At 45.4% G+C, this 21,894-nt stretch overlaps 1 protein-coding gene across 2 annotated transcripts in view; it reads left to right on the forward strand.

The window, feature by feature from the left end:
• The window catches only part of CCT7 (chaperonin containing TCP1 subunit 7), a 132,166-nt gene that overhangs the window by 104,014 nt on the left and 6,258 nt on the right, over positions 1-21,894 (forward strand). The window contains exons 2-5 of one of the 2 annotated variants that reach the window (XM_069066687.1): positions 12,202-12,281; positions 18,936-19,089; positions 20,934-21,040; positions 21,406-21,531. In XM_069066687.1, the coding sequence (XP_068922788.1) occupies positions 12,276-12,281; positions 18,936-19,089; positions 20,934-21,040; positions 21,406-21,531 (393 nt within the window). In that variant the 5' untranslated portion in view covers positions 12,202-12,275. Of the gene's footprint in view, positions 1-12,122; positions 12,282-18,935; positions 19,090-20,933; positions 21,041-21,405; positions 21,532-21,894 lie in introns of those variants that run through there. The other variant, XM_069066678.1, reaches the window with a different exon arrangement.

Genomic DNA, 21,894 nt, shown 5'->3' on the forward strand with positions numbered 1-21,894 from the left:
AAAAAAAAAAAAAAAAAAAAAAAAAAAGAATGCATCATGAGGACAAAGAAAAGATTTAGGAGGGGGAGTGAGGCACAGGAAGAGAGAGAATGAGCAGAGAATATGGTAGGTACAATTACAGAGTTCTTGATCATGGGATGGTGTCCTGAAACCCTAGAGAGAAGAGCGAACCAAGGAGTGTTCCACAGTATCAAAGGCTACAGAGAGGGCAAGGAGAATGAGGACTGAGAAAAGCCATGGGTTTGGCAACTAAGATGTCTGGCAACTTTGGAGAGAGTAGTTCTGGTGGCATGATGAGGTTGGAAGCCAGACTGTAAGGAGCTAAGGAGAAAGAGGATACAAAGTGGAGGGACCTCTTGTAGATGGCTTTTTCAAGGAACTTAGCTACAAAGGGTAGAAGAGAAAAGGGATGGGGCAGGGCGGAGTCAAGATGGCAGAGTAGAAACAGGACTTCCGCAGGGCTCCAGCTTCCAACACCTCCAATTCATGTAAAAGGTGACTCTGAACAAACTTTGGAGCTACAGAACCCACAAAATGACACAGGGAAGCTAACCTCCTGCTGAGGACAGCTGTAAGGGAGTAGCCAGCACAGGGCTCTGGGAGCCCACCCCAGCCCCTTGAGTTTTAGGCCTTAGATTTTAGCCCCGAGGCCTGACCAGCCAGTGGCTGGAGGGACTTCAGATCACCAGAAGTTGTGGTACTTTCCAGAATTATCAACACATAGATGCTAAGGACAAAGTTAGAGGTCAGTGCAGTGTGGACTTTGGGATCCAGTAGTTGGGAGTGCAGTTGGCCTTTAAACCTGGAGGGAGAAGCCACTGAAGTGTAGCGGCTGTGCAGCCACCACCAGGTGGTAGCTTGAGCTCCTGTCCTGCAGACTGTAGGGGGACCAAGCTACCAGTCTGAGGGGTGATTGCTCTTGCTTTAACCTGCTTGGAGCTGGATTGCAGTCTAGGGTGGAGGTCCTGGGGTGTGTTGCCAGCTTGCCAGAGCATGTGGAGACTTCAGAGAGGGCACCCAACTAATACCTTCAGCAACTGAGAAAATCCCAGCATTTGGGATGAAGTTCCTCTGTCTAGTAGCAGAGTTCTACTGTGGCAAAAAGCCAAAAAGTCAAATAATTGAGTGGCAACATGAGCAAATGAGCGAAGCAAAGTAAACAGAGCAACCCAACTTTACACTTCTATTTTGGGGACAAAAAGGATCAAAGCATGGAATAGGAAAAAGACAGTGAAGTTAGAACTCCTGAACCAAAAGCTTCCAAGAAAAATTCAAGCTGGTTACAGGCCATAGAGGAGCCTAAAAAGGATTTTGAAAATCAAATAAGAGAAGTGGAGGAAAAATTGAGAAGAGAAATGAGAATGATGCAAGAAAATTATGAAATGAGGATCAACAACCTGACTGAAGAAAATAATACCTTAAAAAACAGACTAACTCAAATGGCAAACGAGGCTCAAAAAGGCAATGAGGAGAAGAATGCCTTAAAAAGCCAAATTTGCCAGATGGAAAAAAGAATCTCAAAAGCTCACTGAAGAGAATCATTCCTTCAGAATTAGATTGGAGCAAATGGAAGCTAGTGACTATATGAGAAATCAAGATGCTATTAAACAGATCCAAACAATTGAAAAAATAGAAGGCAATGTGAAATATCTCATTGGGAAAACCACTGACCTGGAAAATAGATCCAGGAGAGATAATTTAAAAATTATTGGACTATCTGACAGCCATGATCAAAAGAAGAACCTAGAAATCACCCTTCAAGAAATTCTCAAGAAAAATTGCCCTGATGTTTTAGAACCAGAGGGCAAAATAGAGGTTGAAAGAATCCACTGATCACCTCCTGAAAAAGATCCCAAAAAGAAAACTCCTAGGAATATTATAGCCAGGTTCCAAAATTCCCAGATCAAGGAGAAAATATTACAAGCAGCCAGGAAGAAACAATTTGAATATTGTGAAAACATAATCAAGATAACACAGGATCGGGCAGCCAGGTAGCACAGCGAGTAAGAGCACCAGCTCCAGTGTTGAGAAGACCTGGAGATTGAATCCTGGGCTCAGACACTTAGCGCTCACCCAGAAACACCTGGCCGTGTAACCTTGAGCAAGTTACTTAACCCCAATTGCTTAGGGGTGGCCAGGTGGCTCAGCGAGTAAGAGCACCGGCTCTAGTGTTGGGATGACCTGGATCAAATCCGGGCTCAGATAGCACCACACCCAGAAATAATAACTGGCTGTGTAACCTTGAGCAAGTTACTTAACCCCAATTGCTTAAAAAAAAAAAAAAGATAACACAGGATCTGGCAACTTCTACATACAGAGGGATCAAAGGTCTCGGAATATGATATTCTGGAGGTCAAAGGAGCTGGGATTAAAACCAAGAATCACCTACCCAGCAAAACTGAGTATTATGTTTCAGGGGAAAATATGGTCATTCAGTGGAATAGAGCATTTCAAGCATTCTTAATGAAAAAAACAGAATTGAATAGAAAATTTGACATTGAGATATAAGAAGCAAGAGAAGCATGAGAAGGTAAACAGGGAAAACAAATCATAAGAAACTTATCAAAGTTGAACTATTTACATTCCTACATGGAAAAATGATCATTGTAACGTATGAAACTTTTCTCAGTATGAGAATAATTGAATGGAATAGAAATGTTTGTGTATGTATACACACACATACATATATGTCTATATAAGAGGGTATATGGGTGTATGAATACATATGTGAATGTGTGTATATATGTGTACAGGTATACATAGATAGAGGGCACAGGACCAGTTTAATGGGAAGGGATGATACTTAAAAGGTGAAATTAAGATGTGAGAGAGGAATATAATGAGAGGAGATGGGGAGAGACAGATTGGGGTAAACTCTCATATAGAAGAGGTAAGGGAAAATGGTTACAATGGAGGAGAAGAACAGAAAGTCAAAAGGGAATGGGTCAAACTTATTCTCATTGAATTTGGCTCAGGGAGGGAATGACATACACACTAAATAGGGTATCTCACCCTACATTGTAGGAGAAAAGAGGGGAAGGGGATGAGACAGGGGATGATGGAAGGGAGGGCAGGCTGGGGGAGAGGGAAATTGGAAGCTCCCACTTTTGAAAAGGGACAGGATGAAAGTAGAGAATAGAACAAGTGGGAGGTGGTATAGGAGGGAGGGAAATATAGTCAGTCTTTTACGATATATCTACTATGGAAATGTTTTGCATAGCTACACATGTACAACCTATATTTGAATTGCTTATCTTCCCATTAAGGGTGGGTGACAAGGGAGGAAGGGAATGAATCTGGAATTTAAAGTTTTAAAATCAAATGTTTAAAATATATACTATTATCAATATAATTTTACATATAAATGGGGCATAAGATATACAGGCACTGTGGCATAGAGATCCACCGTACCTACTGGAAAATCAGAGGGGGGATGGGAGAAGATATGGGAGAGAGCAGATTGGAGGAGGGGATATCCAGTGGGATCAATATTTTGGGGTGGTGGGTAGGGGAAAAACGGGAAGAAAATTTGTAACTCTAAATCTTGCGGAAATGAACGATGTAAACTAGAATAAAGCATTCCATTAAAAAAAAGAGAGAGAAAAGGGATGAGAGAAGAAGGATCAAGTGAGAGCCTTTTGAGGATGGGGGAGACATAGTCCCATTATAAGTAAAAGAGGAAGTGCCAATAGAGAAGGAAAGATTAAATATTAGAAAGAGAATGGAGAATATTGTAGGGGAAATTTGTCAGTGCACAGAGCTCAGGGCCTGGAGTCAGGAAGGCTCATCTTCCTGAGTTCAAATCTGACCTCAGACAATTCACTAGCTGCGTGACTCTGGGCAAGCCACTTAACCCCGTTTGCCTCAGTTCCTTATCTGTGAAATGAACTGGAGAAGGAAATGACAAACCCCTCTAGTATCTCTGCCAGGAAACTCCCCAAATGGGGTCACGAAGAGTCAGACTACTGAAATGGCTGAACAACCCCCCAAAACTCAGGGTTATTGTGAGGATTAAGTGAAATGATATCTATAAATGTGGTAAAGTCCTCAAAGGATATGTAAAGTAAATAAAAGTATTTATAAAGCAGATGTTGTAGTCTTCAAAGCACCACATAAATGTGAGTTATTATTACTACTATTATTATTACCACTACTAATTACTATTATTATTGATGGTCCATTCTCTTTGTCTTGTAGAACCTTAGTTTACTTATCAGTAAAATGAAGATAATAATAGCACTTACTTCCTGGAGTAGAAAGAAGGCAGTTAGCTCCAGTGGACCTGGAGTCAGGAAGGCCTGAATTCAAATTTAGCCTCAAATACTTACCAACTGTGTGACCCTGGGCAAGTCACTTAACCTCTGTCTTCCTCTATTTCCTTATATGTATAATGGGGATAATAGTAGTACCTGTCCCCCAGGGTTGCTGTGAGGATCAAACGAGATCATAACTGTAAATAATTTAGTATAATGTTTGGCACATAGTAGGTGCCTAATGTTTATTTCCTTCCTCTTACCAGGACTATTACAATGGCTTCCTAGTTGGTATCTCAATTTCTTCCCCACTTCAGTCCATTTCCGTAACTGCCAAAATGATTTTTTTTTGCTTTTTGGAAGGGGGAAGGCAGGGCAATTGGGGTTAAGTGACTTGCCTGAGGTCACATGGCTAGTAAGTGTTAAATATCTGAGGCTGAATTTGAACTCAGGTCCTCTTGACTCCAGTCTCTATTCACTGAGCCACCTAGCCACCCCCAAAATGATTTTTCTAAAACTAGGTGGAATAATGTCATTTTCCTCTCTCTCTCTCTCTCTGTCTCTCTCTTTCTCCAGTAGTTTTCCCTATTGCTTCTAGAGTCAAATATAAGTTCTTCTGTTTGCCATTTAAAACTCTTCACGACCTGACCCCATCCTTCTTTTCAGCCTTCTTACTTATGTTAACAAGATTTTTACTAAGCCAGTGAGTCTCTAACCTGAGAATGCTCGGAGTAGCACAAAGCAGACCTAGAGATGGGAGTACCAGTAATCAGGTAGTTTAATGAGGAATGTTCTCCTCGATGAAGTAAAAGCACAAGTTATATACTTACATCACAAATGGGGAAGGAGGGGGGACAGTGGATTACAAACAATCATTTAGTGGCTTCCCACAAGAAACCCACAAGTCCCTCAATGCAACAGTTCTGGAGTCAAGTGTGAGGGGTTTGTGGCCATCTCCCCTCGAGTACAGAACCAGAGTTGTTTGATGGGATCAGGTGCTACACTCTTTGATTTACTTCACTTAAGGTCCAGTGATGGTGAGCATTGTCAGAGTTTTGATGAATCAGTTTAAGTAGCATCTTGAGTTCTGACTCCTGAACCAGAGAGACAGCCCTTGAGAAAACTAAATTATTAATATATCCATTACATATATACCTACTAATATGAAAATTATAAAATTCTAAATTCCTTTCTCATTCCCTCCTTTCAGTCAAAAAGTAACCCTTTAAGAGTAACCCTTGAAGGTCTATGAACATTCATTTGAAACATGATTTTGAAAATTTTCTCGATTACAGAAATTTACTATAAAAGAAAAAAAAGGGGGGGGGTGACAGTTATATAACAGGGAGAAAATTCCCTTAGCTCTGTTTGATTCCAGGCATGAGTCATGAAGAGGTTACCCATGAAGAGGGTTAGGGTTGCTCTAGAGACCCCAAAATAACCAACATACCGGGTCCTGCCGAATGAATTCGACTCAAGTCTTCTCAGCCAAAGAAAAGTAAAGTTTATTGAAAGTTTGCTTGTATTAGACACAGAGTAAGTCTGTGCTAGGTCATTCTATGGTGCTCTCACTATTCTATGGCGCTCTCACAAACATGAAGACAGGATGGGGTCTTATATACAGAAGGTTTGTGGGAGGAATCTAGGGGTGGTCTACAGGAGGAGTTTGGGGAGGGTCTTCAGGAGGAGTTAATGAGGTCAATGAGTGATTAAGGGTGGAAAGCCACCTGGAGACTACAGACAACGTGGGCTAGGCCAGTTCAAGGGTGGATCAATATTTTGATAGGCTCAAGGGTGGGAAGTAGAAGAACAATGGAGGGCTAGGCTAGTAACTAGGCTAGAGTTAGTAGTTAGCAGTTAGTAACTAGGCTAGAGTTAGTAGTTAGCAGTTAGTAACTAGGCTAGAGGTCTGGGCCCAGCCACAATGTAAGGCTTATTGCCTCATGCAAATGCTTCATCAAATGGGATGATTTAATCAAGAGTCCAAGGGAGGTTGCCAGATCCTGTACCTCAAGGAGGCTCTCAGAGCCCATACCTCATCAGTCATATCTGACAGTCAATCATGTAGTTACAGAGTGTTAATGAAAGGCACAGGATTAACCCGGTGGGAATTTCCCTTTTCCAGAAAAGAAATAACACAATGGGAAATAAAGTCAGGAGCAACCTATCTAGGCTGTGTCCTAAATTATCCTCACAACCTTTCCCAGGAGTAGACATCCGCCTTAGCAGCCCTCAGACTGCCAAACATGCCATTTTCTATTATTGCTTTTGTGACAATTCAGACTATTGCTGCAATCAAAGCTCAAAGCAAATTACAGTCCTAGGAATTTTTACCTTAAGTAGCAAAATTTATAAAATAGCAAAAAAAAAAATACCTTAAATAGCAAAAATTAATCACAACTTAAATCTCAACTTACAAAGATAAGTACAACATAAAAGTAAAAGGAAAAAAACCTGCTACTTCCATCAACATTGAGGGGACAGTAGCAAGGGGAAAAAGGCATAGTTCATAGAGGGAGTAACTGCAAACCTCAGCCCACATTGGGTTTCTTGGGTTGGTGGTCTACATCAGCTATCATCTTCTCTTCCTGGGGGTCTTGGGAATGTCTGTCTGCCTTAGATGTTGACTACTGTGGGTTCTGAAATGCATGTAGGAGGCACTACCCTTTTGAGATTTGACAGATGGATCCAGGACTCCACTCCTCAGAGTTTGGCTGCAGTGGGGGTGGTGAATAGGACTTCAAAGGGGCCCTTCCACCATGGCTCCAAGGAATATTTTCAGAGGTGATATTTACAGTAGACCCAGTTACTGGGTTCGATCAGGGACTGAACTTCAGTTGAGGTTTCTACAGAATGGGACTGAGACAAGTTAGTAAGTCTCTGATATTTTCTGAGCCAACCCAATGCAGTATTGTTAGGAAGGAGCCTTTGGCTGCTATGCTTCCCACCCACAGGTAAAATGGCATTGGGCATCCTTTTACTGTCTCATAGGGACTGAGCTTACGGGAACCAAATGGTTCCTTAAGAGGAACTTAACAGGCTCCTTAACAGGACTAAAGGAAGGGCTTTGCACCAGGGGATACCTAGTTCCTCAGAGAATTGAGCAGGGAAGGTTTTAAATGTCCCATTAACTCTTTAGGCACAGTGGAGGTGCTAAGTAATTAGCCAGGATGAAAGTAGCTTAGGTAATGAGTTTCCTGTGAAATGGGTAGCTCTATCACTATGAATCTCTTTAGGAACCCTCCATAATGGAAGGATTTTGGTTACTCTAGAGGCTGTGGCCGTATGACAAGGGAACACTTTCACCCACCGGGAATGCTATTTTCTTGACTGTGTCCTGGGATTTTAATTACTGCTACAGCTTGAAGAAGCAGTAAAGAGTCTAATAGATGGGAAACCTGTTTCTGATTTTTAATGGGCTGTCCTGAGGAGATCCCAAAGTCACATGGCACCCAAATACATATCTGCTATCAGTATATATTAGTCCTTTTTCCTTTACCTAATTCCCAAGTCCTGACTGCTGCCTTGAGCTTGGCTTGTTGTGCTAAATGGGCATCAAGTAGTGATGAAGCTGCAACCACTTTTGTGGTTGTGGTGATGTCATAACTGGCAAATAAGTCTCCTTCTTCATTTCTTTTATTTTTTTTTTAATTTTTCTTTTTTGCTTTGGAGGGCAATTGGGGTTAAGTGACTTGTCCGAAGTCACACGGCTAGTAAATGTGTCAAGTGACTGAGGTTGGATTTGAATTCAGGTCCTCCTGACTCCAGGGCTGGTGCTCTATTCACTGTGCTGTCTAGCCACCCCTTCCTTCTTCATTTCTGAGGCAAGATCCATCAGTATATCAGTCAAAGTCCACTCCCTCTAAAGGAAGCTTCTTTAGGGTCCTCCAGGGGCTGGGGGCGAGGAGAGGGGGGAAACAAGACATCAAGCAAATTACACAGCCATAGTTACACCAACTACGTTCCCTCCTTTCTCAGAGGTGAGTAAATCAGATGGGAGAGTCAACTTCACAACAACAGGTGTGGCATTGATAACTGACCCAAATTTAATAATACCAGAAGTCCACAAGCTGAAGGGAACTTGGCTGATTAACTCCCTCCGAATGCTTCACTGACACAGCCATATTGGCTTAGTTGCACATGGGTTCCATCTCTCATTTTTGTGTCTTTGTCCCCTTGCTTGGAATAATAATCTCTCTCTCTCTCTCTCTCTCTCTCTCTCTCTCTCTCTCTCTCTCTCTCTCTCTCTCTCTCTCACTCACACATACACACAAACATTCTCTGTTTCTCTCCCTTCCTTTCTCTCACACTCTCTCTCTCTCTTCCCCCCCCTTCTCCCTCCTTCCCACCTCCTCCCTCTCCTTCTGCCTCTCTGTTTCCCTGACCTTCAGAATTCTGATTAAATGCCATATTCTCCCATCCCTCAGCAGCTAGTGCCTTCCCCTACAAGGTTATTTCCCATTTATCTCTTTTATATAGGTTGTGTACAAATATAAATATGTACATATTGTCTTCTCCATTAGAATGCAAGCTTCTTGTGGGTAGACACTATTTTCCTTCTGTCTCTGTATCCCCAGGGACTAGCACAAGGCTTGGTATATACTAGACATGTCAATGCTGTTGGGCTTGGTTCATGTATTTTTTTCATTGTTATTTATTTATTTTTAGTTTTCAACATTCATTTCCACAATATTCTGAGTTACAAATTTTCTCCCTGTCTTTCCCCTATTCCCACCCCAAGATAGTGAACCTACTGAATACCCCTTCCCCCAATCTGTTCTCTCTTATATTTTCCCCCATACCCCCTAACTTTCTAGTAGGGCAAGATGGATCTCTATACCCCAGTGTCTGTGTATCTTATTTCCCAGTTGTTTAAGTGTTTAAAAACATTTGTTTTTAAAGCTTTCATTTCCAGATTCTTTCCATTCTTCTCTCCTCATCCACCCCCACTGGGAGACAAGCCATTTAATATAGGTTGTACATGTATAGTTATGAAAAATGTTTCCATAGTAGTTATATTGTGAAAGACTGTATTTCCCTCCATCCCATCCTGCCCCCCACTTATTCTATTTTTTACTTTGACCCTTTCCCTTTTCAAAAGTGTTTGCTTTGATTTACCCTCTCCCCCAATCTGCCCTCCCTTCTATCATCCCCCCTCTTATCCCCTTCCCCTTACTTTCCTGTAGGGTAATGTACCCAATTGAGTCTATATGTTATTCCCTCCTTAAGCCAAATCCAATGTGAGTAAGGTTGACCCATTCCCTTTCACCTTCCTGCTCTTCCCCTCCATTGTCACAGTTTTCTCTTGCTTCTTTTATATAAGATAATTTACCCTATTCTATCTCTCCCTTTCTCCTTCTCCCAATGTATCCCTCTCTCACCTCTTAATTTTCTTTTTTAGATATTATCCCTTTATATTTAACTCATCCTGTGCCCTCTGTCTATGTATACATTTACATACACACATATATATATACACACTCATATATACATCCATCCATCTATACATATATATATATATATATATATATATATATATATTCCCTTCAACTATCTTTGTACTGAGAAAAAGTCTCATGAGTCACAATTATCATTTTTTCATGTAGGAATGTAAATAGTTCAACTTCAACAAGGTCCTTATGATTTCTTTTTCTTGTTTACTTTCTCATGTTTCTCTTGCTTCGTGTATTTGAAAGTCAAGTTTTCTGTTCAGCTCTGTTTTTTTCATCAAGAATGCTTGGGGGCAGCTAGGTAGCAGTGAATAGGCCCTGGAGTCAGGAGGACTTGAGTTCAAATCTGGCCTCAGACACTTAACACAAAAACTGACTGTGTGACTTTGGGCAAGTCACTTAACCCCAATTGCCCTCCAAAATGCAAAAAAAAAAAAAAAGAATGCTTGAAAGTCCTCTATTTCATTGAATGACCATATTTTCCCCTGAAGCATTATACTAAGTTTTGCTGGGTTGCTTCATGTATTGATTAGGGTGCATTGGGGAGAGTTTAGAGCTTGAAAAGTTAGTCTTGGTCAGTCACCACAGCAATCACTCCCAGAATAATAAGAGTAATCAACATACACTAAGGTTTGCAAAAAACCATTTCCATACATTATCTCATTTGGACCTCACAGTGACCATTTTAAAGATGAGGAAATTAAGTCTCAGGGAGAAGACCTGACTTGTCTAGCACGTTAGCAGAGGTGTAGCTTGAACCTGGATCTCCTGAGACCAAGACAGCAAAGTCAATTCTTTCCAATATGTGTGGGATCTGACTTGGAAATAGTGCTGACTCTGCATTCAGAGGACATAGGTTAAAATTCCTCTTCTGATATTTGCTTTGTCACATATCACTGAGTAGAACACTTCAACCTTGTTGGCCTCAGTTTCATCTTTAAAAATGAGGAGTTCAACTAGAGTAGGTTCAGATCCTAACTTTTTTTTGGGGTGTCCTGAATCCCTCAGGCAGTTTGGTGAAGGCTCTCAACTCCTCAGAATCATATTTTTAAATGTGTAAAATAAAATACCTAAGGTTACAAAGGAAATCTATTATATTGAAATGTAGTTAGCAAAGCAGTAAAAACAACAAAAAAATTTGCTGAGCCAGGTTAAGAACAACTACAATAATGATAGCTTTAGTAAATTGTGGTACATGAATGGAATGGAATATTATTCTGCTTTAAGAAACAAGGGATATGATGATTACAGAGAAACATGAGAAAACTTACATGAATGGATGCAGAGTGAAAATAGCAGAGCCAAAGAAACAATGTAAATAATGGCTACAATGTAAAGGGGAAGAGCAACAAAGGTGAAAGAATCCAAAGTGAATGTTACAATAACAAAGAACAAGCAAGGCCCCAAAGGAGAGAGAAGCACCTAAGGGCCACTGGTGTGAAACAGTGTATATATTTCTTTTTTGATCAGTTTTGTTGATTGCTTTTTCTTTTCCCCCCTCCTCTCTCCCCAATTAATTTTTTAAGGGATTTAGGCAGTGTAAAACAAAACCTATCAATAAAAATTTATTTTTTTAAATAAAAACCCCTGCTTTATATGCTTTCCTAAGTAAATGATAGCTCATGTTTATTTGATGCTACAAGGTTTGCAAAAACTTTATATGCATTATGTCATTTCAAACCTTGCAAAAATCCTATGTGATGAAAGCTCTTCTTTTCTCCATTTAACAGATGAGAAAGACTGAGGTTCAGAAATAGGAACTGACTTGTACCTACTAAGTATCAGAGGCAGCACTTGAATCCAGATCTTGATACCCTGGACTAGCTCTCTATTGGCTGCATGAAACATGCTACCTCTAAACAAGGAGGTTACCCAGGCAACATGTTTTTAAAATTAAATTTAAGGTTTTCCCAATCTCTCTTAATTTTAGTCCTTCCTTCTTTTAATTTTCTCCTATTTATCCTTGTATAATTGCTTTTACTTGTTTTCTCCATTAGATGTGAGCTCCTTGAGGACAGGAACTTTCTTTTATTTCTTTTAGTATGCCAGCGCTTAGCACACTTGGCATATAGTCATTTAATAAATGATCATTGACTGACATTTATTGAAGGTTTTATTTTTCAATTTATTTTTTCTTCCTCTCACCCCCCCCCCCCCCATCCAGGAAGAAAGAAAAGAAAAACAAAATCCTTGTGACAAACAGGTATAGTCAAGCAACACAAATTCTTCTAACAGTCTACGTCCAAAAATTGAGTCTTTTTGCCCATTTAATCCAGGAAACACCTTCCAGGCACGCCGCCCCCTCCGCTCTTGGCCTGTGGAGACTCTCCCTCCCCAGCTGAGGAGGGCGCGCTTCCGAAGGCACTTCGAGCTCTTCTCTCCCTCCGTCGCCGACTCTATGGTCGCTCCAGCCTTAGAGTCACCGGAGGGCCCCGCCCCTTGGCTCAGCGCGTCCAACGGCTCGTCGCCGAAGGTTCTGAGCCGCGCTCGCGCTAGGCATTGTGGGCCGCCGGAGGCTTCCAGAGCGGCGAGAGGAGCGGGTCACCGGAGGGCTCCAGATTAGCAGTCCAAGATGATGGTGAGTGGCCGCCGACTCCATCCGCTGCCATCCGCCTCGGGGCGCCTGCCGGGAGGCCGAGGGTCGTCCCCAAGGACCCCGCCGCGCCCCGATGGCCCTTCGGGGCCGCTGTAGCGGGGCCGGGGGGCAGCCGCAGCCGCGCTCCGGACTCAGCCGCGGCCTGCGGCCTGGCGCAGCCTCTGGACCCGGGCCGGGCGGTGCTAGGCCGCAGGCGGGAGCGGGGCAGTTGCGCTGCGCCGGGGGCCTGAGCCGGGACCGGGCCGGGAGAAGAGGGCAGGCCCGGCTGGGGCTGAGCGCTCCGCGGGCCCGGCGCGGGACTCGGACTCCCAGTGTGCCTCGGGGCCCGGCCCTGCAGGCGCGGCCGGCCTCCGGGCGCGGGGCATGCTGGGAGCTGTAGTCCGGGCGGAGGCCACGGCGTGAGATCCACGAGGGTTATACCCGAGGGGAGCTGTGGAGCCGCGAGGAGGCCGCGGGGGAAAGTGGGGCTCAGAGAGGGCGACGAAGGCACCCCACCCCACCTCTGCGCCCGGGAGAAAGTCTGAATTCTACCCCAAGAGGAAGGGGTTCCTCCAAGGTTCCAACGGGTTGCAGGTTGCAATCGTCACGGGCTGTTAACTATCGCTGTCGTCTGGCCCATTAGCATTTGTGGAGCGCCTGCTGTGTGCAGATGTGGGGTGTGCTTACCCGGGCCTCCTCCAGGAGCGCCCAGTCTTACAGTCCTGCTCACGTTGGCCTCATTCCCTTTGGTGTCTTTTGTTTTCTGCTTTATGAGGTTTTTCTCGTTGTTTTCCTAATGCCTGGTGCAAATCTGACCCGACCACGGTGATTTTTAGATGTATTCCGAGCTGTCCCACTTTGATAATTCTGGCTCTCTCTTAACAGTCTCTTTTCTTTCTCTCCTTCTTTCATTCTGTCTCCTCCCTTTCTCTGAGTCTCTCACACACACCCCCTCCTTCCCTCTCCCTCTCTCACTCAGTCTCCCTTTCTTTCTTTCTCTGTGCCCATTCTAAGTCTCCTTTGCTGGTCATCCGTTTCCTGGCCTCTGAAAGTCTGTATTCCTTCAAGATTCTGCGCCTGCTTTTTTATCTTCATATCTCATTTGCTCACTTCAGTCATTTCTATGGAGATGTTCTCTTCCATTTCTCCAAGTGTCCCTCCCCTCTTTTTTAAAGCTCCTACTCTGTGCTGGCTGCTGTGCTAGGGAAACTGACAGAATACTCAAGGAGCTTATAGTCTTTGTGGGGAAGGTGATGGTAGATAGTATAAGGTTTTCAAAGAGTTTTGCAGAAACTATCTCCTTTCATTCCCCACCACTCCAGGAAGGAGATGCTGTTATCCCCATTTTACAGATAAGGAAACTGAATCAGGTAGTGGTTAAGATTTCAGATCTAAGACTGACCCACTCTACCACCTAGCAGCCTCTACTGTACCTCATAAACTTGTGGTGTCTCCTCCTACAAATACATATACTGCCCAGTATATATGCCACCTAGCCACCTCTTGAAATGTAAACAGATAAGTTGCAGAAAAGTACCTCCATCAAGGTACTTTCTGGGTGCAGAGAAGAGGAAGGAGAGTCAGGAATGGTCTAGTGTAGGGTTGGCATCTGAGCTGGCCCTCAAAAGGAAGCAGGGAATTCAGGGATGGGGGTAGGTGGGAAGCACTTCTGGACAACTCCCCTTGATTCTCCATTCATTGCCTGGGATTTTTCACCCCCATGCTGGCCTGTCCCATCTGGGCCCCTCTGGGACAACATGTCACTCCGAGCCTGAAGGTTCAAATCCATAATCCAGCAGACCCAGCAGTCCAAAGCAATCCAAAGCCACCAGCAGGAAGTGACGTTGTTAGGACTTAGAACTTCCTGCCTAGTACCACCAGTGTCCTAGTGCCTTGTAGGCCCTCGCCACTTGGGTGCCATGGGTGTCATTTCATCCCTCCTCTCTCCTTGCCTTCAGTGCCTTCTGTTTCCTATCCGTTTTTCATGCAGCTGACCTAAAACTATTATGAAGCACAGTTATGACCATGACATCACTTAGACCCCAAATCTTTACTGTATCCCTATTCGGCCCCCCCCCCCCCAAAAAAAAATCACACCTCAGTTTCCATTTCCAATTTCAGCTCACTATGTTCTTCATCCACTTGACATCACATTGACCTTCCTTTAGGCCCCATGCCCTCTTCTCAGCCCTCAGGTGTTTCCCCTCTTTCCCTAAAGCCAGTAGTCTAACATCAAGTTGCTTTGGTTTTCCTTCTGAATACTTGGGATCAGCCCAGTCCCAGGGGAAGGGGAGTACCTTGAGGCCAGGACTGGTTTCTTTTCTTCCCCCAGTACCCAAGAGTCTCCTTTCCAAAGTAGACATTTGATGTGTAGATGTGTATTGAAATGTGACCATGGATCTAAGGAATTGGCTTCCCACCTTGTTTTCCTCCTCTCTGACCCATTAGAGGTGTGACCATGGAAAAGGCACCTAACCTCTTATATCCTCAGTGGGCATGATACCCACTTGCACTGTGTGGCATTTTTTGTTAGCCTTAAAGTGCTTTCCAATTGAACAGAAAAGAGAAACCTAGGGGGAGACATAGAAACAAAGAGGACACTTAAAAATTGTTGCTTTATTGTTATTGATCACTTTTGCATTTATATCCATTTGTTTCCAAGTATTTCCGTCTTTCCTTCCTTTTGAGCCATCTCTTGTGACAAAGATTTAAAAAGAATGAAAAAGAGGAAATTGAGGAAAATCAACTGATGACCATGTCTGTCTGTTCCATTCCTCCTGTGTGATGCCCTGCCCTGCCCTCCACTCCCCCCAGGCCACACCTGCAGTGCAGGGAGGCAAGGTCAGGTTCCCAGCTGGAGTCAAGCTTGACCATTATAATTATGCACTGTTCAGGAATGGTATTCTAATTTGACTTTTTTCAAATAATTTATGAGTATGAAGGAAATACTCTGTAATTGAAAGCTGTTTTATTGTTTCCGTTTCCCAGGCGGCACACGTCCTGGCCCCACTTTCCCCCTTTGCCTCTTTGTAACACCCTTGGTGTATATGGTTGTGTGGTTGGTTGTTAGGCTTAACTCTGTTTGGCCTGTTGGTTTAGGTTGTAAGCCCATAGCACGCTCAGCATTTGCTTGATAAATGGATTTTTCTATTTTGATGATTGGGTAAGAGGCCCCAGGTTCTCAACTTCTCCTGGTCACAGAATCACTGTGGGCTATCAGCCGGCCACCAGGGCACAGAATGTTGGGGCTGGAGGGGATCTTAGTGTTGTGGCCACCCCCTCGGTCTGGGCCAGGGCTCTCCAACAAACCTGCCCTTCCTTCTACACACCAGACCATGGCTAACATAGACGGATGACTTTTAAAGTGTGTGTCCGTGTCGTGATCATCAAATACCACTTCATTTAAAAGTGTTAATAAAACTCAGTATAGCTCTTTGTCATCATGTATTTTCTCAATTAACAGCCACTAGAATGATGACTTACATGGAAGTCTTTGAAATTTTTTGTTATTAAACGAGTTCCCTCTTTCTCAAGATGGTGGGACCCCCTGCCTTAGAGATCCTTGGAGGGAAAATGCTGAATAGGAAGGAAAGCTATGTTAAACAGGTCACAGAATGTGGGATCCAGGAGGTGAGAGAGCCTTCCTGGTGTCTGCCTCTGCCAGGCCACGTTGGGGGCCAATAGGGCCGGTTCTGGGCACCACGGTGTACTCGGGACATTGATCTGCAGACAGTGGTTGACAGGTACGTGTTAGCCTGAGGTAGAAGAAACTAGAGAAATGAGCATATTCTAGCCATCCTGTGAAGGAGGGAGTGGATGTGTTCTTGATGCTAGACCGAAGATGCTTGGTATACAGATTTCCACTCCAGCTAAAGCTGAGGAAAGGCTTCCTGACATGCTCTAGACTTCCAGGCCACCTTGGGAAAGAAGGACATGCAGAGGGAATTACAGGTGCAGTGTGCAGTGGCCCACTTGGCCCGTGGCGGCTTTTCCAGCTCAGAATCTCTTATTCTCTGACTTGTCCAAATCTGGTGTTCTTGTCCCAGAGTTGGGTGGAGAGCCCCGCTCTTCTGATTGCAGGGAGTTCCCTCTTTTGTAATGCACTAGGAGAAAGAACTAAGCATCATAGGCTGGGAGCCCCAGCTTAGGAACTGGCTGGAGTACAGCTACCCTGGCTTCTCTGGCTTAGTTCAGGCCTCCTTGTCTTCCTCTTTGATTGTCACATCTGGAGACTGTCCAGGAGGTGTCATGACTGTTTTCTCTGCCTCTTGGCCTCTATCTCTGCTTCCATCTCCCAGGACTCCCCTAGTTCTTCTGGACTTTGATGGCCAAGGAGACCTGAGGAACTGTTGGCTTTAGACAGAAGGGATGTTTGGGCCATACCCACCGTCTCTATTGGCTGCTTCACTCTTGGCTTGACCATCTTTGCTCTACTTGACCTTGACCCAGGCTTAGAGCCTTTGCTGGTGACCTAGGCAGTTGGGGAAGGTTGGGGGAGGGCTGGGATTCCCGGCCTGCCTTTCCTTATGGATCTTTCCCTTGCCAGCTCAAGGCCAGAGTTAGCTCTAGGGGCAGCTTCTGCTGGGATGGCACCCTCAGTGGTGTTTGACTTGGGGTCCCAGTGGAAGCTGTGACAGAGAAGCTGGACAGTTACTCAGCAAGAATTTAGTACATTTAGTAAGTGCCCTGTTGGAGTTCATGGCATCAGTGGTCAGTCACAAGCCGAGCCTCGAAGAGGCCCATGTTTTGGCCAGAAAACAAGAGCAAAGGGCAGTAGAGAAATCTGTCTTCAGGACTTGGTTTGTCTAGCCAGGTCCCCCTTAGAGAGCCCTGGCTCAAGACTCATCTGGGCCAGCTCACAGTGGGGTCTGTCAAGGGAGGCTGTCAGAGGGGATCCTCCTGGAGGGCAGGAATTGTTTTCATGGGGATTCAGCTGTCTCCAGTGCCTGGCATATGGAGGATGGGGGTATCGGTAGTCCTGGCTGAGGGCTCTCCCTCTGCCAAAGCATCTTGCTTCTTTTTCTCTGGAAGAGTTATCTACCCTGCACTGAGGGTAAAGGCAATTTTCCAGGGTCCTACAGTCTGGGCATGTGTCAGAAGCAGGATTTGAACCCAGGTTTTGTGCCTTTGAGGCCTACTCTCCATCTGCTAGGTTGCATTGCTTCTCTGACACATAGTGATTGGTGTTTAATAAATGCTTGTTAAGTGAATTTCTTAGGTCTCTTGCTGCTTTGAATCCCAGGGAAGCCCTGGTTTGCTTATGAGGAAGAATGTCTTTGGAGGGTAGCCTTGATAGCTCCAGTGCTGTGATTTCATTTTGATCTGGACTTTGGGGACTCCTGGAACTTCTTGGTTATTTCTTCTCATCTATGGAAAATGTGGAATGGTGTTTAGATAGCAGTTAGGGGCTCCTTACTTGGGGGGGGGGCTTTGTGGTTCAGGCAAAGGCACTGAGCTCCAGATGGGCTGGTGTTGGTGTAGCAGCAAGCACCCCAAGCGTCCTCAGGGTTTGCTGCCCATACAGGTTCTGGGATCTGCTTTGTTAAAGGAAAGCAACTCAAAATGGGTTAACAAGCTTACTTTAATCAGTCAGACATATATCGTTTACCTTGTTCAGGAGAAAAGGTCAGCACCCTGAACCTCAAAGTATACAGGCATAATTATCAAGACAGAAACATCAAGTAGACAGATTTCCAAACTGTCCAACCATTACATCCATACCCAGTCAACATCTGGGTTTCCACATTCTGGGTTTTTCAAAGCCGGGGGACTCTCAACAACGGCTTCCCAGAATTCAGATCAAATCACAGAATACTTCTCAAAGTGATTCCCAAAACAAAGCTACAGGGCTTTATATAGCCTTCTCCTGGCTCAGAGAATGTAACAACCTTACTGACTCACTGGCCAATCAAGAAGTATCTACTGAAAAACAAGCCTCCCCCACCCCAGGCTTCAGGTGCACATTAGCCTAGGGGCAGGGAAGATCTTTAAAATTTACATTCTTATTACAGTTGGCTGGCCCCCACCCCCGCAGCTTCCAGCTGCTTACCTTTCTTTGGCCCTGCTGAGGCATCTTGTCTAAACATTCCTGGAGCACTCCTGAAGCCCTTGGCACTGAAGCCTCTCAACTAGGGCTCCATCTGCTCTTCTGATGGAGCTGTGATGTCGAGACCTGAAAGGACAGAACCATCTTCTTTCTGCTTCATCCTCGCTCCACTGGCCTGATTCTTCCCAAAGGCAGTGCTAGTGCTGGCTGGCTGGAGTTGGGCTCTTAACTGAGGCGGGGGGAGGGAGGGGTAAAGGGTTGCATTTAAAGGGAGGAGGGCAGGGCAGTTGGGGTTAAGTGAGTTGCCCAAGGCCACACACACTGCTAGTGTTAAGTGTCTGAGGTTAGATTTGAACTCAGGTCCTTCTGACTCCAGGGCTGGTGCTTGCTCCATTCACTGCGCCACCTAGCAGCCCCTAGTTTAAATCTTTTTAAAAAATGTTTTTAAAATGCACCTTTAAAAATTTTCAGTATCAATTTTTCTCCCTTTCCCACCTATTAGGAAGGCAGGAAAATCATCCATTGCAAATAAGTATAGAAGTTGCATTTAGTATTTTGACTGATTATACTTGCATATACTGAAAGGAATGGCTTCTTCTCTCCCTTTCTAGCCCACGCCCGTTATCCTCCTGAAGGAGGGGACGGACAGCTCCCAAGGGATACCTCAGCTTGTCAGCAATATCAGCGCCTGCCAGGTGATTGCAGAGGCTGTCCGAACCACCCTGGGTCCCCGAGGCATGGACAAGCTCATCGTTGATGGCAGAGGTGAGTTTGGGCTTTGCTTTTTTCTTGACTTTTGGAGATGAATAGAGGCCACAGTGGAAGAGAGTACAGGTAGAGGTCGTTTCATTAGACTGCTTTAGAGGATGATGGACAGTAGGAAGGAAAGCTTAGTGTTGGGGAGAGAATCTGGGAATACTTCTTGGAAAGGGGTGGGGCCTGAGCTGGGCCTGCAAAAAGGAAGGATTTCAGTTGTCTGAAAAGAGCAGGGAAGACTTCGCTAATCCAGTGGGGGGTGGGCAGGAATGAGCAAGTCTTGTATAGGGGACAGTGAGGAACCTGCCTGGGCTGATGGCAGGGGACATAGGCAGCAAGCATTTATTAAGGGCCTCCTGCCATTTATTTGCCAGGCCACTGTGGGTGTGAAGAGGCCACAGGATCATCCATTTAGAACTGGAATCCTTGGCTAGACATTCCTCCAGGTCGCACTCCAGCTTCTGCCCTGGGCCATCTTTGCCTCTTCTCTGTACTGTTTTCCTTGGTGATCTTATAAGCTCCCATGGATTCAGTTATCTCTGTGCTGATGATTCTCTAACCTGCCTGTCCTGCCCCAAGCTTTCTGCTGACCCCCCGTCTGGCATCTCCAGCTGCTTTTTATCCTTAAACTCCTCATGTCCAAAACTGACTTGATCTTTCCCTCCACCCCCCTCCCCATCCGATGGCGTGCCCAGGGCTGGTGGCTTCACCTTTGCAGGACCTCTGGTCAGTTTCTCCTCTAGCAAATCTCTGAAATAGTTGGAGACCTTCCATCCACTTTGTATTTATCTTATATGTGTTGTTTACATATTGTCCCTCCCATCAGAATGGGAATTCCAATGGGCAAAGACTGTTTTTGCCTTTCTCTGTATTTCCAGTTCTTGGGGCGTTATGTGGTACATAGTAGGTGCTTAATGAATGCTTGTTGACTGACTGAAAGGGACCATAGAAACCATCAAGTCCAACCTTCTCATTTTATAGGTGAGGAAACTGAGGCTGAGGAGGTCAGTGACATGCCTAGGGTCCCAGAACTAGTTAAGTGACTGAAGTAGAATTTGAAGCCAGGCCTTCATGACTCTGGGTTCAGTGCTCCAGGTGGGGAGGGAACAGACCCTGATTCAGGGGAAAGGGAGAACCCTCTAGGGACCTCATGCTCTTATTCTCCGTGCTGGCTGGCTCCCTGCACACTTGACTTGGTGCCCCCTGGAGGCTAGGGATCGTGCTTTTCCAGAAGGTGGAGGCACCTTCTCTGGACCTTGGCTAACGTAGAGTTAGAGCTGAAAGGAACCTGAATTACCATTTTACACGGGAGGAAACTGAGGTAGATGGAGGGGAAATCACTTGCCTGGGAGGTTCAGAGGCAGGGTTTGGTACTCACTCCTCTCTGGCATGCTGCCTTTCTGGCATGCAGTAGGGACGGTCCAGCTCCTTTTTGGGAACATCCCCTTCCTTGAGCCACGTGGCATCTACTAGGATTGCTTTTGATACGTGAACCCCGGGGGTAGAAGCTGTAGGAGATGGCCCCGCTTTACCTGGTGATGTCAGTCTCTGCACTTGCGAGGTACAGAGAGAAGTTGTTGCAGAAAAGGTGGTCAGGAAGTCAGTTTGGACTTGGGACTTCAGAGTGTTGGTGACGGCAGGGCTCAGGTTGTGTGTGGGTATGAGGGGCAAGACTGCAGAAGCTTTCTCACTCCGGGGAAGGAAGTCTTCAGTCCTGGACCTTCAGGAGTCTGTGATGGACAGACAAGCTGCCTGCTGCCGTGGCATGTCAGGACAAGGAGAAGCAGGGTCATCTGTGTGTGATCCGAAACCAGTAAAAGAAAATGGCCTAGGTCCACCCATATTCTTTACAGGCAAAGCAACAATTTCCAACGATGGTGCCACCATCTTGAAGCTCCTTGATGTTGTCCATCCTGCTGCCAAGACTCTGGTGGACATTGCCAAGTCACAGGATGCTGAGGTGAGGGAGCCAGCCTGGGTGAATCCATCTGTGAACAGGCAGTTCTTAAGCGCCTGCTATATGCCCAGGCATTGAGCTGAGAAGGGAACGACCCCATCCTAGGCCCAGAGGGCTCTTCCCCTGCCTCCAGGCTGCCTACTTGGTGCCTGTTAATTGTTTCTCTTAAAAGGCAGTATTTGTAAACACCTGAATAGAAATGCATGCACCAGGATTCAAATGTGACCCTGAGACCCTGTACAAGTCACTTCCCCTCTCTGGGTCACATGAGGGGGTTGGACCCTGGGATCCCTGGGACCTTGACTGGGCAAAGTGGCAGGGCTAGATGTCCCTTGAGCTTTGGGAATTAAGTCATTTTATGACTGCAGGTTGGTGATGGGACTACTTCAGTGACTTTGTTGGCAGCAGAATTCCTGAAGCAAGTGAAATCCTACGTGGAGGAAGGCTTGCACCCCCAGATCATCATTCGGGCTTTCCGCACAGCCACCCAGCTGGTAGGTAAAGCTTGGGCCATACCAGACCACACTGCCAGGCTTGGGGCTTAACATCTTTTTTAGGAGAGAAGGGAGTTGGCTAGCACCACAGGTTGGTAGCTCCTGATCCGCCAGACCCAGGGTGGTTTCCCTCATTAGGAGACAGGGACTGCCATGGAGGTGGTAGATAGGTGGAACCTGAGGTGGGGGAGCTAGGAGACCTGTGGTCTAGGCCTGGACTCTGTGGGACCTGGGGCGAGTCTGTCACCTCCTTCCAGAGTGGAGATGAGATTGTGAGGGCAAATGAAAGACCCATGTGAAGGGGCCAGAATCACAAAGTGCTTTGAAATAGATTGCCCTTCCCTGGAAGTTTCCAGCCGTAAT

The sequence above is a fragment of the Petaurus breviceps genome, unplaced genomic scaffold (assembly GCF_028583685.1).
Source record: "Petaurus breviceps papuanus isolate PSGF00001 unplaced genomic scaffold, PetGlider_PUasm1.0 139, whole genome shotgun sequence".
Taxonomy (NCBI): domain Eukaryota; kingdom Metazoa; phylum Chordata; class Mammalia; order Diprotodontia; family Petauridae; genus Petaurus; species Petaurus breviceps.